Below are 20,846 nucleotides of genomic sequence, written 5' to 3'. Positions count from 1 at the left end.
GGACATTGTTTTGAAAATGATTCTCCATAGCTGCCATACCTTTGATGTCATAAACTGTTACAGAATTACCCTTCCTTATTATAAACTCTGATTAAAACTATGGAGTTCATTGACCTACAACACATGTGTGTGTATTTGCCCTTAAAATGATATTGCTAGATGGAAGAAAATAATAAGATAGGCCTAAACTGTAATAAGATGTACTTGAAAGATACTATAAATAGCAGGAGACATACCTGGGTTCTAGACTGGTATTTAGGGCAAGCATTTTAGGATTATACATATGGTTAGTGTCAACTTCTACTTACACGTTAAAGCTCAGCCATGTTGCTACATGTTTACTCATTGACTTCAAGTAGAGCATTGTTTGTGAATCTGAATAAAAGCCTAATAAAAGTGTGTCGCCCCCATTGGGCAGCACTGCTACACTGCTTTTTTGGGCTAAAGGTGTTTGTGACACGTGCATGTGTTCCAATGATGTCATAATTGTTTGTAGGTTCTATGTTGCCTATCAACTTGGCTGTCCTTCAGAAAGTAGATAATACTTGTATTTTCAAACGATTAATAAAAATACTCACAACAAAACAAACGAAATAGATTTAATCCATTAATATGATATTGCCAGATGGAAGAAAATAACAAGGTAGGCCTAAACTGTAATAAGATATATCTTATAGACTGCTTCAGTGCATTTGGAAAGTATTCAGACCCCTTGACTTTTTACACATTTCATTTTTTACGTTACAGCCTTATTCTAAAATGGATTACATACAACATTTTCCTCATCAATCTACACACAATATCCTATAATGACAAAGCAAAAACAGTTTAGACATTTTTGCAATTTAAAACGGAAAAAAACAGAAATACCTTATTTACATAAGTATTCAAACCCTTTGCTATGAGACTCGAAATTGAGCACCGGTGCATCCTGTTTCCCTTGATCATCCTTGAGGTATTTCTACAACATGATTGGAGTCCACCTGTGGTAAATTCAATTGATTGGACATGATTTGGAAAGGCACATACCTAAGGTCCCACAGTTGACAGTGCAAAAATCTATTTTAATTCCAGGTTATAAGGCAACAAAATAAGGAAAATGCCAAGGGGGGTGAATACTTTCGCAAGCCACTGTAAATGGTTCAGTTCACATAAACAGTCATTATTTTCAGTTTGAGAGATCATCCCGGGCTTTGCCCCGTCTGCTGTAGCTGAGATGTCCCTGGAGGACATAGAACAACAAGACTATGATGTTTCTGACACTGAGACAGTCAGGTAAGGCCACTTACACTCTGTCCAGTTAGATATTTGTGTGGAGATTAAGAGAGAGAGACTAATAAGAAAGAACTTGTTATGGGGCAGGTCAGGCGTCATTCATGGAGTCATTTGTAGGGTCAAGTCCCCAGCCGATCTATTTGAACCCCTCATTATTTGTGGCCATGTATTAACTACTAAGTGAGTCTTTGACATGAAGACAGTGGTTAGATTCTGCCATTGGGACTGCTCTGATGTTGTTTCCATTCTCTCCTGGTTATGACCATAGAGCCTTGTCCCAGTCTCTAGACCTGCCTGTCTGTGTGGTGGATGACCACCTGACCTCTGAAGCTGTCAATGAGATGGTAAGTTGACCTTGTCATTTCATATTACAACATTAATCCAATAAAATGTTATAGTGATGCTATCATTGGCAATGTTGACGTACCACAACCATCTCTGTTGTGTTTCAGTTGTTTAAATTTGTCCAACGTTGCCAATGCTCCTCCACTCTCTAACGGTTCATAAGTTCTTTCAGTATGATATTTGTTGTATATGTTAAGTTTGACTCTGTTGGTGCCATTATTTGAGACTCATAATGTTTATTTCTACCAGAAGCAAAGCAGCACTGTGGAAACCACAGAAGAAGAGAGCCTCAACAGTGCCAAAAATCTTGAGTCTTTTTCACTGATTATCAACTTCCTGCAGAACCTAACTGAGGAGTATGTTCTATTTTCTTTGGTACAGTACTACTATCAAACCTGTAAAGGATTGTATGAAAGCAGATTCATCAACTACATTTCCATTGCGGAAAAAGTTACATCACACCACAATGTTGTCAAAACAATTGCTACAAAGCATGTGTAAAATACTGTTTAATCTGATGACTCTACTGACCGACATTTCTGACAACATTAATACTATTAATATGAATAATTCATATGAATAATTTTCAGGCAATGGAGTAGGATTCGTAATGGCATTTCTGACCCGGTAAGATCTGAAAGCTTATTTACAATACAATGATCACTGAATGTTTAGCCTTGTTCATAAGCTTTTGAAAGATGCACTATGCAACATTTTAAAACACTTCTTCTGTTTCTGGAATACAGCTGACAAAACAACAGCTTGCCGGCTTGTGTCTGAGGATTGTCCAGTTTTTATCGGACAAGCTGATGCAGATCATCATCCCAGGTCTTTACGAACTACTGGGCATCCAAGATGCTGCCTCTCCATTGTCACAGAGATCTCTCACAGCGTCACTCACCAGTCTGTTAGACGATAAGGTTAACACCAAGTCCCGCGTGAGATTTACTGAGGCTGGTGTACCTAAGAGGCCAGGCAGTCGAAAGTCTTACAATAGCTTTCGCATCCCGACTCCCTACCCTTCCTCCAACTGTATGGATCAGGAAGAGGAAGAAGAGCAGGAATCACAACAACTTAAGTTCAAGGAGATTTACCTGACTAAGGAGATGGGCAGTCTGGGCAGTGGAAGCTACTGCCCAAAACCATTGCCCAAGCCAGCCATGAGGTATGTCTGTAACCATTCTTCAATACTGCCTTTTATTTATGATTGTCTTTAAACAGTATTTGATGTTTATAGGAATTTCAGATTTTTTTTAGAGGATAGATATGGCCATATAAAGTTGAATTCGGAGTTTACATACACCTTAGCCAAGTACATTTAAACTCAGTTTTTCACAATTCCTGACATTTAATCCAAGTAAAATTTCCCTGTTTTAGGTCAGTTAGGATCACCACTTTATTTTAAGAATGTGAAATCAGAATAATAGAAGAAGAAAGAATAATTTATTTCAGCTTTTATTTCTTTCTTCACATTCCCAGTGGGTCAGAAGTTTACATACACTCAAATAGTATTTGGTAGCATTGCCTTTAAATTGTTTAACTTGGGTCAAATGTTTTGGGTAGCCTTCCACAAGCTTCCCACAATAAGTTGGGAGAATTTTGGCCCATTCCACCTGACAAAGCTGGTATGACTGAGTCAGGTTGGTAGGCCTCCTTGCTCGCACAAGCTTTTTCAGTTCTGCCCACAAATGTTCTATAGGATTGAGGTCAGGGCTTTGTGATGGCCACTCCAATACCTTGACTTTGTTGTTCTTAAGTCATTTTGCCACAACTTTGGAAGTATGCTTGGGGTAATGTCCATTTGGAAGACCCATTTGCGACCAAGCTTTAGTTCCTGACTGAAGTCTTGAGATGTTGCTTCAATATTTGCACATAATTTTCCAGCCTCATGATGCTATCTATTTTGTGAAGTGCACTAGACCCCCTGCAGCAAAGCACCCCCACAACATGATTCTGCTACCCCGTGCTTCACGGTTGGGATGGTGTTCTTTGGCTTGCAAGCCTCACCCTTTTCCCTCCAAACATAATGATGGTCATTATGCCCAAACAGTTCTATTTTTGTTTCATCAGACCAGAGGACATTTCTCCAAAAAGTACGATCTTTGTCCCCATGTGCAGTTGCAAACCGTAGTCTGGGTTTTTTACGGCGGCTTCCGGAGCAGTGGCTTCTTCCCTGCTGAGCGGCCTATCAGGTTATGTCGATATAGGACTCGTTTTACTGTGGATATAGATACTTTTGTACCTGTTTCCTCCAGCATCTTCACACGGTCCATTGCTGTTGTTCTGGGATTGATTTTGCACTTTTCGCACCCAAGTACGTTCATCTCTAGGAGACAGAACGCGTCTCCTTCCTGAGTGGTATGACGGCTGCGTGGTCCCATGGTGTTTATACTTGCGTACTATTGTTTGTACAGATGAACGTGGTACCTTCAGCCATTTGGAAATTGCTCCCAAGGATGAACCAATTCTTTTTCTGAGGTCTTGGCTGATTTCTTTTGATTTTCTCATGATGTCAAGCGAAGAGGCACTGAGTTTGAAGGTTGGCCTTGAAATACATCCACAGACTCAAATGATGTCAATTAGCCTAACAGAAGCTTCTAAAGCCATGATATCCTTTTCTGGAATTTTCCAAGCTGTTTAAAGGCACAGTCAACTTAGTGCATGTAAACTTCTGACCCACTGGAATTGAGATACAGTGAATTATAAGTTAACTAATCTGTCTGTAAACAATTGTTGGAAAAATTACTTGTGTCATGCACAAAGTAGATGTCCTAACCGACTTGCCAAAACTAGAGTTTGTTAACAAGGAATTTGTGGAGTGGTTGAAAAACGACTTTTAATGACTCCAACCTAAGTGTATGTAAACTTCCGACTTCAACTGTACAAGCCAGTTTCAATACAAATTACTTATACAAAAAAAGTACTCTAATTTATCATATTATTTGACTTTAAAACAGAATAATTTAGTCTTTTTTTTTCTTCTCCAAACCGGCAGAAGCTTTTCTTTTATCTTTCTGTAATGAAAAGAACTATAGAAGTTGAATAAATTATTATTTTTTATTATTAGATGTGGTTGACACACCTCCACCACACTAAGGTGTTTTCCCAGAGCAAAAGCAACGATTCCCCCACTATTTTCAATGGTGCAGATGTGTTTGACACACCTCCACCAGAGCAACGTTCCTCACAGCATTACATATTATTTGTTTGACTGTGATGATTTCTGTTTGTTTTTTTCAAGAACCTCTCTGTCTGATGTGCAGAAGAAGACAACCAACTCTGACTCGCCAAGTCCTCTTAGGTGTCTCAGAGGACACCCTCGTCACCTGTGTGCAGGACAGCCTGCAAGGTTCTCTCTCCAAACTTGCATGCATGTCCAATTCTCCATCTGGAAGTGCAGGCTCTCCGAAGATGACCCCTGCTGTAATGGCAGAAGTGATTAAAGATGTCAAGTCGGCCGTATCAGTGGTCGTTAAGAGTGCCTCCGCTAGCCAAACCTCTCAAGTGACACCGGTAAGGGGAGACTCACAGACCAAGGTGACTGAGAGCATGGTGAGAGAGCTGGCTGCTAAACTTGAAAAAGTTGACCAAGAGAGCAAGAGTCTAACAGGGCAAGTCATGACCATGATCTCTGACACAATGGTGGCTTTTGTTGACGAGAACGAACAGAATTTGCTGAAAGATCTGAAGGACAAGATCACGTTTTTGGCATCGCATGTTGGCTTCATTGACGATCTTGATGCCCTGTTAGATTGTATTAGAAAACTCTCAAGTGAGGAATTCAAGAGACACCACTCAAGCAGTGAGTGAGTTCCTAGTTAAAAGGTCCAACAGTAGCTTAACTAGTGCACAGCCTGCTTATTCTGTAGCATCCAGGTCTTGTTCCGTTCAAAACCAGAGAACCTTGTCAAAGGATATTTGTGCGGATTCTCCTGCCTTTGGCATCATTGACACATTTGTGGAAGACCTGCAGAGCTTGGCGCAACCTGCAGAAGTAGAGGAGAGAGATCCTGACCTCCAGGAAAATGCACAAAAGCGAAAGAGCAGGATCTGGTCTGCTACCACTAGTTTATATAAAAATATTAAGAAGACATTAAAGGGCTTCACCATTCACCGGCGGAGGTCAGACGTGCAGAGAAGAATGTCTAGCCATACACCCACAGAGGACTCTGGACATCTTGTGACTAAGGAGTACCTTGGTTTGGCAAGCCAGAACTTGACGCAAGCTAGTAAGAGTGTGCCTCACTTGCCCAGTTTGAACCAGGAAGTGACTCTACACACGGGTGTCAGCGAGAGTTCAAAACTTCTCTTGACTGAAACAGACGAGGGTCTAATGAACAATAGTACCAAACAGGTCATTTCAACAATCTTGACCTCATGCGAGGATCAGACATCAAATGCACCTTGCTTCTCCACAGTAGGAAAGAAAATATCTGATATGTCCCTTGAGGTCAACATATTGGTAGGTGGTGTTCTGTCTCAGCTGAAGGACATCTCCTTGTCAAGGTCCCCAACACCATGTGAAGACATGTTTGAACGTCTCCAAGGTTCTACTGAGCGAACCTCTCCAGTAAGTCTAGATTGCAGCACGGCTGCCTCCAAAGGCATTGCATCTTCCCACAGTCTTTCAACAAAGAGCCTCCAAAAACTTTCTAGTCATGAGTTCCAAACCAAAGCTGAGAAAGGAGTGAGTGAGGTCCTCTCTAGGTCATTTAACATTGTGGAGGAAGGTACAACAGATAAGTACCTCCAGTCTGTATCTACATCCACCACATCTACTGATATTATACAAACCATAGTGAAAGATCTGCAGGAGCTCACCCAGACCACCCAATCATCTGACATGGTATCTGGAACCTCCCTGCTCACCACTGGACAGGTTTCTGAGAAAAGAATCTGGTCTGTTGCTCGTAACATCTACTACAGTCTGCAAAGTAAGATTACGGAGTTTCTCAGAAAAGATCTTCAAAGATCAGACACAACACTTGGTTCAATCCAAATCTTTACATATCAAAGCAGTCCTGCATCACAAAGAGCAAGTCTCGGCCATCTTGAGGTCAATCAGAGCAGTGTTACACCTGGTGGAAACGATGCCTGTGTGGACATTCCGCACAAATTACTACCTAAAACCACTAAGCTCTCAGGATCCATGCTGGAGGATATTGGCACGATCCGTTGTAGGAGTGCTGACAGCCAAAATACAAGAAATACCTCTTCTTCACGCTCCTCCATCTCTCTAACACCTACTTCAAAATCAAAGCAGTCAGAATGGGACTTCACCTTGCCCGGTACTCCCATCCCCACTGAATTATCTGCTCAGAGTGACTTTCCCATTGTAAGAAACATGATCATTCAGGACTTGTTTCACACAGAGAACTTACTTCCCCCATCCTTTGTGGACAAAGTCAGGCAAGCTGCTGGGGTGGTAGTGGACGAAATGGTGGAAAGTGTTGAGAACACACAGGAAGATGGACAGGGTGCTTCTCATCCTGACGACCTCCGATCTGCTGTTAGGAAATTGAGAAAAATCATTTCCACTGGGACCATCCACATTTTCAGTCATGAATTTGTGGATAAAGTGATAGCCCTTCAGGACAGCCACAGCACTCCACAGGTCTTAACATTGGCAGCAGCCAGAAGTGCTTCAGACTCCATTCTTTCAAGGCTGAAATGGGGAAAGGAACAATGTGCCATATCCAGGAAGCTCTCCTCTCAGCTTCTCCAGATATTTGCTGAAGAGACAGTGAAGGGCTTCCTAAAACAGTGGTTAGATGAGTATGAAAATATAAACATTGATGTTTCAGTCCAGAATGAACCAAGCACCTCTACTTGCATGGTCTTTCCTATCCAGCTCAATCAGAGCAAGCCAGAGGATAGTGACACAATGAATCAGCTCACGAAGGTCATGGTCAACAAAATGATGGATGCCTTATCAGTTGGCTCAAGTCATCAAATGATCACCAAAGCCAATGGCAAATGTTCTTTTGAGTCCGGTACCAGCATGGCCACCAGTGACATTGTAGAAGGGATGTTGATTTGGTAAGGGATAGCACCAGCAGTACTGGAGAGCAGATCCCCATCTTCAAGTCCAAGAAAAGCAAGAAAACCATGTTCAGCAAGATGTGCTTTAACATAAAGGTATAGTACAAGTACAGATTTTTCATGAATAACACTGCTTTTGAATGTATGAGATATTATTTGTTTATATAATTCAGTATTTTGGCATTTTAATGCCTTTTTCCAGTTGATATACTGTACTTTAAGATATATAACAGTTTGTTTTAATGTGCCTTTTCCCACCAACCAGGGTTCCAAGAAAGTTAGTAAGAACCTCTGTCCTCAAGAGTCTCTGGAGTACCAGCCTCAGAACATTTCCCCTACTGTGTACTTTACAGGTAAGCCCTGCTGCTGTTTAGGCTGCTGCTCAGTCAAGACTGAGACATTATCCCTTTACCATTCCACTAATTCATTTGGAAAGACATTGTACTCCTCTGAGTTGTTACCTATGACATACTGTACTGTGGGCTGGGTGGTAGCCTAGTGGGTTAAGAGGTTGGGCCAGTAACCGACAGGTTGCTGGTTCAGAATCCCTGAGTCCACGAGGCAAAATCTGTCAATGTGCTCTTGAGCAAGGCACTTTATCCTAATTGCTCCTTGTAAGTCTCTCTAGATAAGAGTGTCTGATAAATGAGTAAAAATGTAAATTGATGGCATGCTGGATGGTCTTTCGTTGCAGAGACGATGACAACATCTCATGGCTCCTTTTCTCCAGAGGGAATTTATGATATCGCATCGTCCTTCCCACTTGAAGAGAAGAGTCGCAAACCCTCCCTTTTCACCAGATTGTCTAGATCCATCACGAAAGGCTTTCTCAGCCCATTCAAATCTTCAAGGAAAACCAAATTATTTAAATAAATTCCTCATTATAACAACGAGAGCATTCATTTGTTCAGATGAAAATCTAATCGTATTGGTCACATACGCCGAAAACAACTGTGAGAGGCTTTATTACGAGCACATTCCCAACAATGCAGAGTTAAAAAGTAAGAACATATTTTTTAAATAGTAACACAATAACAAGGCTATATACAAGGAGTACCAGTACCGAGTCAATGTGCATGGGTGCGAGGTAGTCGAGGTAATACAGTATGTACATGTAGGTAAGGGTAAAAGTGACTAGGCAATCAGTATAGATAATAAACACAGTAGCAGCAGCTGGTGTGAAAGTCGGTCAGTGTCACAGTGAATGTGTGGGTAGAGTGTAGTGAGTGTGCATCGAGCCAATTCAAGAGAGTCAGTGGAAAACAATTAGAAAAATACATCAATAACAAAGTGCAGGGGTCAATGCAAATAGTGCAGGTGGCCATTTAATTAACGTTCAGCAGTCTAATGACTTGGGGGTAGAAGCTGTTCAGCAGTCTAATGACTTGAGCTGTTCAGCAGTCTAATGACTTGGGGGTAGAAGCTGTTCAGCAGTCTAATGACTTGGGGGGAAGCTGTCAGCAGTCTAATGAGCTAGAAGCTGTTCAGCAGTCTAATGACTTGGGGGTAGAAGCTGTTCAGCAGTCTAATGACTTGGGGGTAGAAGCTGTTCAGCAGTCTAATGACTTGGGGGTAGAAGCTGTTCAGCAGTCTAATGACATGGGGGTAGAAGCTGTTCAGCAGTCTAATGACTTGGGGGTAGAAGCTGTTCAGCAGTCTAATGGCTTGGGGGTAGAAGCTGTTCAGCAGTCTAATGACCAGGATCCTGGTGTCTACCCAATGTGCTGAGCACTCCTCCTGGCCAGAGTCCGCGCTACATTCAGCTGCTGCAACCATGGTCTCTGTGTGAAGGCACTGTTAGAGTCAATCAACCAGAACAAGGTTAGGAGACCAAATCTGTGTCCTAGCATTGTGAAATACTGTATATGTAATGGCCTCAATACATTAATGAAGCGCCCTTACATCCTATCCTCTCCCCATACTGAAACAACTTGTTAGGGTGAACCAATAAGACTGACACTATATACCTTCTAAGCATGATAGTTGGCTCATGATTTGTTTCAGGACTTGTTAGGGTAAACCAATAACAGCTTCTAACCCCAAGTCATAAGACTGCTGAACAATTAATCAAATGGCCACTGGACAAGTTCAACTGTTTTATTATTTGTTACTTTAGTTTATTGGGTAAATATTCTCTTCAACTCTTCTTGAACTGCACTGTTTGTTAAGGGCTTGTAAAGTAAACATTTCACGGAAAGATCTACACTTGTTGTATTCAGCGCATGTGACAAATTAAAGTTTGAGTTGATTTGATTTGACTATGTACCTTCTAAGCATGATGGTTGGCTCATGATTTGTTTGTACTGAAATCTATTCAGGGAGGATAAGGGTATATCATAGGCAGTGATGAAGTGGTAAAACCATTGACTGGTAAATGCTGATTGCCGTTCAGGATTAAAGAAGTAACGCCTCCCTATACTTTCAATGTATCTTCCACAAAAGGTGGGTAAATGCTTGAACCAAATAAAAAGTGTGTAAACAGCTTTTACATGTGTTCCCCCCCCACCACTGATTATAGGAGGCTTCTTCTGACAGTATTCACACCTTTCATAAGAAACCTCCAGAGAAATATTCATATTCACCGTAGCTGTCATTTAAACTTGGACTAACCTGGCCAAGGTCAAACAGTTTATGGCGTTTTCTCTGGGTGTGCGGTCGCAGTGGAGAGAAAAGGCCTCCAGTGAGGTGGTGAGTATCTGGGCGGAGTTTGGCGAGGCAAACACAGGTCTGAGATTGGTGTCTCTGGAAATGGGCGGGAGCGGGACTCTGCTCCTCCATTGGTTGCTGTTCTGATCCCCACTCTCATCCTCCTCACATCCCTTCCCTCCACATCCCCTCTTCTTCTCTCTTTCATCCCTCGTGGCCACAGGGTGTAGCTTCGGTAGTTGAAGAGGTTTATCCTGGGATGCCAGGGCGCGGAGCGGGCAGGATACATGAGATGGGCAGTTGATGGGGGTCAAACGTCGAGAGGCTGTGGACATCACCCTGATACCCGCCTTGGCCTCACTCCTCCTGGGCTTGGAGGACATCTTGGGGAGGGTGAAGCCGTCCACCAGGACCGTGTCGCCCACCCTGGTCCTGAACGGAGCCCTGTTGAGGCCCATGCAGTGCCTGGATGCTGCCCTCCTCTGCCCCAGCCTCACCCAGCCCTTTATCTGGAGGTATGTCCGCATGGGCAGGGCCATACCTGGGAGGACCACCACAGAGCACAGCTTGGTGGCCAGGTGACTCACACACTCCCTGTGGCCGTACTGGAGGGCGATCCTCAGGGGGTCACGACCCTGGGGATCCCGACAGGCAAGGGTCAGAACGCTGCTGGCGATAAAGAGTTTGAGGATGGTGAGCTGGCCGCGCTCGATGGAGGCGACAGCGGGACACTTGGCGACGTCGGGGTGGGCCGTCTGGTGGCACCACTCACGGTAAGGGTGAACCCCCACCGGCTCAATGACACGCACCCCCCTCTCCAGCAGCCAGCCGGCCAGGTCCAGGTGGCCCAGAGAAGCAGCGATGTAGAGTGCCACCCGGAGCTGGAACCTGGAATAATACAGAATCAATGTATTTATAACACGTTTCAAGTTTTTTTTGTCAAGTTTACAAGATACAGTGGGTTATAAAACAGTACAGTAAAATGCTTACTTGCAAGCTCTTTCCCACAATGCAGTATTAAATATCAGGGCAGTATTAAATATCAGGGTAAGAAAAAAACGTACCATATAAGAAGGGGTAAAAAAACACGATAATATAAGCTATATACAGGGTCATACCATCAGGGTCAGTACTATCATTGTAAGCTATATAGGGTCCATCATTGTAAGCTATATATCAGGGTCAGTACTATCATTGTAAGCTATATACAGGGTCAGTACTATCATTGTAAGCTATATACAGGGTCAGTACTATCATTGTAAGCTATATACAGGGTCAGTACTATCATTGTAAGCTATATACAGGGTCAGTACTATCATTGTAAGCTATATACAGGGTCAGTACTATCATTGTAAGCTATATACAGGGTCAGTACTATCAGCTATATACTATCATTGTCATTGTAATCATTATATACAGGGTCAGTACTATCATTGTAAGCTATATACAGGGTCAGTACTATCATTGTAAGCTATATACAGGGTCAGTACTATCATTGTAAGCTATATACAGGGTCAGTATCATTGTAAGCTATATACAGGGTCAGTACTATCATTGTAAGCTATATACAGGGTCAGTACTATCATTGTAAGCTATATACAGGGTCAGTACCATCATTGTAAGCTATATACAGGGTCATCATTACAGGGTCATCATCATTGTAAGCTATATACAGGGTCAGTACTATCATTGTAAGCTATATACAGGGTCAGTACTATCATTGTAAGCTATAACTATATATCATTGGTCAGTACTATCATTGTAAGCTATATACAGGGTCAGTACTATCATTGTAAGCTATATACAGGGTCAGTACTATCATTGTAAGCTATATAAAGGTTCAGTACTATCATTGTAAACTATATACAGGGTCAGTACTATCATTGTAAGCTATATACAGGGTCAGTACTATCATTGTAAGCTATATAAAGGTTCAGTACCATCATTGTAAGCTATATACAGGGTCAGTACTATCATTGTAAGCTATATACAGGGTCAGTACTATCATTGTAAGCTATATCATTGTAAGCTCAGTATATCAGGGTCAGTACTATATATCATTGTCAGTACTATCTATATACAGGGTCAGTACTATCATTGTAAGCTATATACAGGGTCAGTACTATCATTGTAAGCTATATACAGGGTCAGTACCATCATTGTAAGCTATATAAAGGTTCAGTAACATCACTGTTGATAGTAAGTCTATCATACAGTTCAGTGTGTAGATGTGTATTCTGACCTCATCACAGGTCTCTCCCTAGACAGGTGTCGTTGGACGGTCAGTCTGTGTCCCAGGAAGCAGCCTCTGAGGAACTCCGCCCACCCATCCCAGGTGTCCAACCGTAGAGTAGCCCCTGGGAGACAGAGACACATGCAGGTTGTCCTCCTGGTTGCCATGAACCAAGAATGTGTTCCATACAGTCCATTTGTCTCTGTGTTACATCCATAAGGTGTTGAAGGTGTTCTGTCCCTGTCCGGCTCTGGACATGTACCCAGGGACCTCTGTACAACAACACTTCACACTCACGAAGCAGTGTTCTTACTAACCAATCACTCTACCATAACCATGGTCTCGGTATAAAGCAGTGTCCTTACTAACCAATCACTCTACCATAACCATGGTCTTGGTTGAGCAAGGGCAATATTACTTTAAGTCTCAAGCAGGGTGACCTCAACATACTATATATCACCATACTATATACCACCACACTATACAGTGGGGCAAAAAAGTATTTAGTCAGCCACCAATTGTGCAAGTTCTCCCACTTAAAAAGATGAGAGAGGCCTGTAATTTTCATCATAGGTACACTTCAACTATGACAGACAAAATGAAAAAAAAATCCAGAAAAATCACATTGTAGGATTTTTAATGAATTTATTTGCAAATTATGGTGGAAAATAAGTATTTGGTCACCTACAAACAAGCTAGATTTCTGGCTCTCACAGACCTTTAACCTCTTCTTTAAGAGGCTCCTCTGTCCTCCACTCGTTACCTGTATTAATGGCACCTGTTTGAATTAACTAAATCACCTAATCATACTATATTTTATTTTACCTTTATTTAACTAGGCAAGTCAGTTAAGAACAAATTCTTATTTTCAATGACGGCCTGAACTGCCTGTTCAGGGGCAGAACGAAAGATTTGTACCTTGTCAGCTCGGGGGTTTGAACTTGCAACCTTCTGGTTACTAGTCCACCGCTCTAACCACTAGGCCTGCCGCCCCATATAACCGTACTATATAATCATACTATATAACCATACTATATCACCATACTATATATTACCACACTCTATATCACCATAATATATATAATCATACTATATAACCATACTATATCACCATACTATATATTACCACACTCTATATCACCATAATATATATAATCATACTATATATCACTCTATATCATATATATAATCATACTATATAATCATACTATATAACCATACTATATCACCATACTATATATCACCACTCTATATATCACCATACTATATCACCATAATATATATAATCATACTATATAACCATACTATATATTACCACACTCTATATCACCATAATATATATAATCATACTATATAATCATACTATATAACCATACTATATCACCATACTATATCACCATAATATATATAATCATACTATATAACCATACTATATCACCATACTATATATCACCACTCTATATCACCATAATATATATAATCATACTATATAACCATACTATATATCACCACTCTATATCACCATAATATATATAACCATACTATATATCACCACACTATATATCACCATACTATATATCACCACACTATATCTGAAACACTTTATGTTAATGATAGTATGAAGCTGTTTCAAGCAATAGCCAGCTCACTTTGATATATATTTTCAAGCACGGGTAGAAACAGCTAGGTGTTCGGCTGGTACCTTCAGCAGGCAGCAGATGGCACTGCTAGGGGTGATGCCAACGTCTGTCAGGACCCAGCTGTCCCGAAGGATGGCACCAGCATAGCTCAGCTCCAGGAAGTGCCTCACCTGCTTGTCGTCTGACAGTTGCACGTGGAAGTAATCCTGCCAGAGGAAGAAGATTGGAAACACAAGGAGCCGTAATTGAGTGTCCCATACAATCAGAGTGAGAGGGCTCAACACTGATGGAGCCGTAATGGAGGGTGTCCCACACAGACACCCATTATGGAGGGTGTTCCACCCAGACAGATGTCAATGTTTACCATACAATAATAGTAAAAGTGTCCAATTGTGTACAATTAAGAAATAAGGCCCAAGGAGGTGTGGTATATGGCCAATATACCACGGCCAAGGGCTGTTCTTAGGCACAACGCAACGCGGAGGTATATTGGCCATATACCACAAACCCCCAAGGTGACTTTTTTCTTCTTCTTCAATTTAGTGGTATCCAATTGGTAGTTACAGTCTTGTCCCATTACTACAACTCCCATATGGACTTGGGTGCACACATATAGAAGGTGCACACATGGGGAACATTTTTAGTAGCCTAGGGTCCGGGAAAGTGTTCGCCTTTTTGAAACCGCATTTCGTGCAATTCTACATAATTTTACATGACTGGAGACTTTTAATCCGCACAAATGATCGAAATGGCAGGGTACTTTGACACTGACAAACTTAGTATCTGAGATCAATAAAAACGACCTTGTCTTGAATCCATCAATAGCCTATAGGCCTAGGTTTGTGGAGAAACATATAGTAGGCTACAATATGAGGAGGAAATTAGTCCTAAAAATGCTTTCCAGTTTCACTGACTCAATGATGCGCAGCTCACTCGCTGGAGATTGTCGATGCGCTCGTGTCAAAAGCCTATCTCTCCCTCTTTCTGTTTTGTAAAACAATGTTTGGGAGTTGATCAAATATTTTGGTAGTCTACAGCATAGTCTTATCTTTTCAGCAAGAGTCATTGCTTTTCAACCTGTGTTTTCCCTCGATTGTATTTGAAATATTGCAAAAGGCCTGTTTTGTCTGCGTGCTGTTTTTTCACTGACAGATTTGCCTCGCGTTCCCGACTGTAGGCTATTCTTTGTTATTGGGCTACAATCCGCAGCTAGGCTATTTAAAAAAAAAAGGGACCATTGGTCCTCTGTAGCTAAATTAGAGGGTTTCTCATGACGTATTAGGCTATTCTGAATGATTTAATTTATTTCTGAACAGACAGCAGTAATTCCGTAACTTTAGAAAATTCCTCCAGAACCCTTCATGCAGCTATGATTCTATAAGGAAACAAATGAAGTGCAACTCTGGAGAGATGAGGGGGCAGGATAATTGACGAAGAGGCAACTCGAATGAACTTTGATCGCTTTTATTATAATTGTTACATAGCAAAAAGTGAAAATTATTTTTCATGGCACGAGAGGTACCGGATTCGGCCAAATAGGTTCCGGAACAAAGCAGTCCAGAACGGAAAGGTGCCGGATCCTGTTCTGGCATGATCCTGCTCAAATTAAGCACTGATTTGAAGTACCTAGGCCTCTACCTGCTGAGTATAAAGATTATTAAACTAGATTCAGTGGGCTTGTCATTCACAGTACTGATGAAAAATCAAGTATATTTGATCTAAATGTGGATATACGAGGACATCTAGTGGTCACCGGATTTTTTAAAAATCCATGCAAAGCTATCTTTGCACTAGCATGCGATGCCATATATTTGACGCAGGTATTTATTATTCAACAAGGATAGTCATTGACCCGGACAAAATATAATTGTATGAGCTATGCCTCTGTGTACCGGCGTTGTTGCACCCCTCTACTATCTGGCTTGGTGGGGCGATCTCGTTCTGCATTCCTGCTTCACTTATATTCAATGTGTCGTCATGCACGCTGTTAACGGTCATATCCGTCTTGCTAGCTAACTTAGCTAGCTCATCAACCAGTATTTTATTCGCTTTTTCTGCACGATAGCACTTATTAAAGCCTTGAAACCCATGGGGACCTCAGTGTTACCACGGGTCATCGAGCTAGCCCTTATTTGGCAGCAGGGTTGCATCGGTTTCCACTGGATTTGACAGCTTGTTCGGCTGGCTAGCTAGGTAGCTAATGCGAACTATTTATCATGTAGCAGCCTATGCTGACTAGCGTCGCTAGCAACTAGCTAACATAGATAAAGTTTAGTCGTGGGTCCACAAAATCAAACAAATGGTACTGACCTGATGACAAAATCATGTTTCGAAAATGTAGTAGATATTTATGTTGTTTAATGACATTGCGAATATAATCATTTTTGACATTTAACTACCGGTATGTATCTAATCCGGTTTCGGCATGAGAAAAGTATTAATAGCAAATTCCAGCACTAACGGATACCGGGACACTCGGTCACGAATGCGGAGCCACGCCCTAAAATAACATGTGACCACAAGGCGTTTGTGACCCATTCATGCGTTCCAACTTTGTCATAATTGTCTGTAGGTTCTAAATTGCTTATGAGCTTGGCTTCCCTTCAGAAAGTAGCTGATTCTTGTACTTTACAGCTGTATTTTCCTACAGTTAATAATAATACTAGCAACGAAACAGATTTCATTCCTTAAAATGATTTTGCCAGATGGAAGAAAATAATAAGGTAGGCCTAAACTGTAATAAGATATACCTTAAAGACTGCTTGTGTTTAATCCTGAATCCAGTTGCCCCTCTTGTACTGGGATAAAACAATAGGCAAGCCATGAACCTTATGGAGGAGTACATGTGTTTTGTAGACACACCTGGGTTCTAAACTGGCTGAGGTAAACATTTTAGGAAAGCCTGGGTTTTTAAATCCCGGTGAAAGCAGATATGACAAGGTTTGTCAATGTCATGTTGCCCTTCTATTTAGATGAAACTAGCGAAAATGATCATTTTGCTTCTCTTAAACCACATTTTCTAGCAAAAAAACATGTTCATGCTTTAGGGCTGGTGGCTCCATACATATTGGTCAAATGTAAAGTGTGTGTGTGTGGGGGGGGGGGCTACACTGTCTTCATCCTCTAAACTCTGGATGTTTACTAACTTTGGGAAGTTGGAAACACAAGCATCTTCATATACAATAGGTTTGTTTCGGTTGTCTCAAACCACAGGTTTAGGATCAGATGACCCATTAGGGGGGTGAAAGAACAGTTGACCCTGTACCAGTGGTTAGTGTTATCTTCTACTAACACGTTACAGCGCAGGCATCCCACTGGGCACAAACTGGTTGAATCAACGTTGTTTCAACATAATTTGTCAATGTATTGTGACATGGAATCTTCTTGGAAAATACATTGAATCATCAACATAATCTGTTGTTTTGAGGGTGAAATTTCAACCACAGGATGATGTCATCATTGTAAACTAAATTCAGCATAGCCAAACCTTGTATAAAATAGGTTGAATTTGTACCTTTGAAACCATGTCAGATTTTCAACATTATATACACTTTCAGAAAAAAACAATAGGCTGGGCAGCACCTCAGCCCGGGATCGAACCCCATCCAGGGTTTTAACTACACCCAGCCCTGCTTAGCTTTAATATGTCACTGACTACTACCAATATGCTATTGTGAGAATTATTACTGAGAGATTTCTTCATAACAAAATATATTCAGTGTTAATATCGAAGTCATTCTAAGGGGTAGGTTTGACAAAGCAAATGAGATGTAACAGCTATTGTTTCAATTCAACCCAGAGTTCAACTAATAGACAAGGCATACAGTATGGGTCTAGTGTCTCAAGCTTTGGTTGATTTCAAATTGAATCTTCCAAGTGAATCATTCACATTTTGGATTCACATCTCCATCTCAACCAAAAATCTAAGTTAAAGAATAGGACTAAATTGAATCAAACTTTATTTAAAGTGCATTTAAAGTTTGATTTGATTAAATGTAGACCTATTCTTTAACTTAGATTTCTGGCTGAGATGGAGACGTGAATCTAACATATAAATGATTAATTTTTCGACAAACTGGAATTAAAGCCAGACTAAGTCAGTGGCACAGAAGGAACTATCCAAGCAGAAGATACGTCTGCTTCAAATGGTGATATCTGGTTTCATTGTCAACCAAACACAATTCAATATTACTTTAGTAATACAGTAGATAGCCTAAAGTTCAGTGTACCTTACAAACGAATGGAACCGTATTTATTCAACCTTAAAATGAGCGCCACATTTTGACAAAGCGTGCTGTTCAAGGTAGTGACGTGTGTAACTCTGTGTTGTTGTTTTTGGTCGCACTGCTTTGCTTCATCTTTGCCAGGTCGCAGTTGTAAAAGAGAACTTGTTCTCAACTGGCCGACCTGATTAAATAAAAGGTGAAAAAACCAGGAACAAAAAGAATAGCATTCTAAGGTCGCAGATCTGTGGAGATCTTCCCAATTGCTATATTAATCTGCGCAGAATCTCAAACAGCATTGATCACTTGCACCATGCTCTTTTAATGTAATCTCAACTACAATCCAGGTCATTTGGTTGTGCTATTAGATAAAGCACATTGATAAAACATTTCAGTAGTACAAAATGTCTGACATTGTATTCCCATTTGAACATTGTTGTGCTTCTAAATGGTTCAAAGTGCTGTGAAAACACATTTAGATGGCAGATAAACCAGAAATCAGACAGTTTTTCCAATGGAATTTGGTTGTGCTTTTAGATGGTTGAACACATAGTGAAAACACATTGGGAATTAAACTTCTCATTGTCTTTTTGAGTGGGGGATGCAACCAGACTCACATGAAACCCTTCATGAAGACAAATAGCCTAGTGGTTAGAGTTGGACTAGTAACCGAAAGGTTGCAAGTTCAAATCCCTGAACTGACAAGGTACAAATCTGTCATTCTGCCCCTGAACAGGCAGTTAACCCACTGTCCCTTGGCCTTTTTTGAAAATAAGAATTTGTTCTTAACTGACTTGCCTTGTAAAATAAAAATCTGAAGCAGAGCTTAATTTGTAAATTGGGAGGTGCCCGAACAAAAAGTGAGTGCTAGAGGGGGGGTTCTGTGGTACCAGAACTCATGAGAAAAAAATATCACCTATTATAATAGAGCATTGAACGCATATCATCACATTTGGGTAGAGCCACTTATAGAAGGTGCACACATGGGGAACATTTTTAGTAGCCTAGGGTCCGGGAAAGTGTTGGCCTTTTTAAAACCGCATTTCGTGCAATTCTACATAATTTTACATGACTGGAGACTTTGGCATTTTCTTTTTTTTTATCCGCATAAATGATCAAAATGGCAGGCTACTTTGACGCTGACAAATTTAGTATCTGAGATCAATAAAAACGACCTTGTCTTGAATCCATCAATAGCATATAGGTCTAGGTTTGTGGAGAAACATATAGTAGGCTACAATATGAGGAGGAAATTAGTCCTAAAAATGCTTTCCAGTTTCACTGACTCAATGATGCGCAGCTCACTCGCTGGAGATTGTCGATGCGCTCGTGTCAAAAGCCTATCTCTCCCTCTCTCTGTTTTGTAAAACAATGTTTGGGAGTTGATCAAATATTTTGGTAGTCTACAGCATAGTCTTATCTTTTCAGCAAGAGTCATTGCTTTTCAATCTGTGTTTCCCTCGATTGTATTTGAAATATTGCAAAAGGCCTGTTTTGTCTGCGTGCTGTTTTTTCACTGACAGATTTGCCTCGCGTTCCCGACTGTAGGCTATTCTTTGTTATTGGGCTACAATCCGCAGCTAGGCTATTTAAAAAAAAGGGGGCCATTGGTCCTCTGTAGCTAAATTAGAGGGTTTCTCATGACGTATTAGGCTATTCTGAATGATTTAATTTATTTCTGAACAGACAGCAGTAATTCCGTAACTTCAGAAAATTCCTCCAGAACCCTTCACGCAGCTATGATTCTATAAGGAAACAAATGATGAAGTGCAACTCTGGAGAGATGAGGGGGCAGGATAATTGACGAAGAGGTGTAACAGTACTCTTCTTGCGTTGTGCACAATCAGTCATCGACACGGAACTCCAACATGTAGCACCAGTCATGTAGATTTTTTTTTTTTTTATTAACAACAAATCAATACATAAAGCACATGAGGGAACACAAGCATACATAGATTACAAACAATGGACAATCGAGCTAGGGGGTACAATTTCACATTACAATTACACAAGGACCTTAAGGGACATGCATATACTTACAATTCTAACAGCTTTTTTGTTAGTAGAGCATTTAACCGTCTTAAAATACAGTTCAATTTCTTTTTGTAGGATACGAAAATGTGGTTTTCTGTTTGTAAATTTACATTTGTGTATATGAAATTTGGCCAAAAGAATAATGAAATTAATTACATAAAAATGATTCCGCTTATTTCTATTGTATGTAAAGAATCCAAACAGTACAATCTCTCCACAATAGTGTAAAATCTTCATAAATGTGTTCAATTATAAACCTACTGATGTCTTGCCACAGTTTTCTTACATGCATACAATGCCAAAAAAAGATGCACAACTGTTTCTGGGTGGTCATTACAAAAGGAGCAATTTGAGTTGATGTTTTCCTTAAACTTCTTCATATAGTGGTTGGCAGGATAGTATTTATGA

General features: G+C 40.8%; 3 protein-coding genes across 3 annotated transcripts in view; 2 read left to right on the top strand and 1 right to left on the bottom strand.

Moving 5' to 3' along the window:
* The first annotated feature begins 465 nt into the window (after positions 1 to 465).
* On the top strand, positions 466 to 5,430 carry LOC135568840 (uncharacterized). The gene is made up of 7 exons (XM_065015615.1): positions 466 to 1,275; positions 1,544 to 1,619; positions 1,870 to 1,976; positions 2,211 to 2,247; positions 2,367 to 2,785; positions 4,862 to 4,921; positions 5,016 to 5,430. The coding sequence occupies exons 1-7, from the start codon at positions 1,217 to 1,219 to the stop codon at positions 5,428 to 5,430; spliced, it is 1,173 nt and encodes a 390-aa protein (XP_064871687.1). The 5' UTR covers positions 466 to 1,216.
* Positions 5,431 to 9,159: 3,729 nt separating this feature from the next.
* On the bottom strand, positions 9,160 to 12,684 carry LOC135568839 (protein ANKUB1-like). Its single transcript, XM_065015614.1, has 3 exons — positions 12,551 to 12,684; positions 10,273 to 11,196; positions 9,160 to 9,456 (listed from the first exon to the last, which is right to left on the bottom strand). The coding sequence occupies exons 1-3, from the start codon at positions 12,682 to 12,684 to the stop codon at positions 9,375 to 9,377; spliced, it is 1,140 nt and encodes a 379-aa protein (XP_064871686.1). The 3' UTR covers positions 9,160 to 9,374.
* Positions 12,685 to 18,808: 6,124 nt separating this feature from the next.
* The window catches only part of LOC115115253 (protein ANKUB1), a 20,819-nt gene continuing 18,781 nt past the window's right edge, over positions 18,809 to 20,846 (top strand). The window contains 1 exon segment of the mRNA XM_065015612.1: positions 18,809 to 18,820. Within this exon segment, the coding sequence (XP_064871684.1) occupies positions 18,809 to 18,820 (12 nt within the window).

The sequence above is a fragment of the Oncorhynchus nerka genome, unplaced genomic scaffold (assembly GCF_034236695.1).
Source record: "Oncorhynchus nerka isolate Pitt River unplaced genomic scaffold, Oner_Uvic_2.0 unplaced_scaffold_257___fragment_2___debris, whole genome shotgun sequence".
In the NCBI taxonomy this organism is placed as follows: domain Eukaryota; kingdom Metazoa; phylum Chordata; class Actinopteri; order Salmoniformes; family Salmonidae; genus Oncorhynchus; species Oncorhynchus nerka.
Note: the sequence above shows the minus strand (reverse complement) of the source record. Positions and strands in the feature narration are given on the sequence as shown.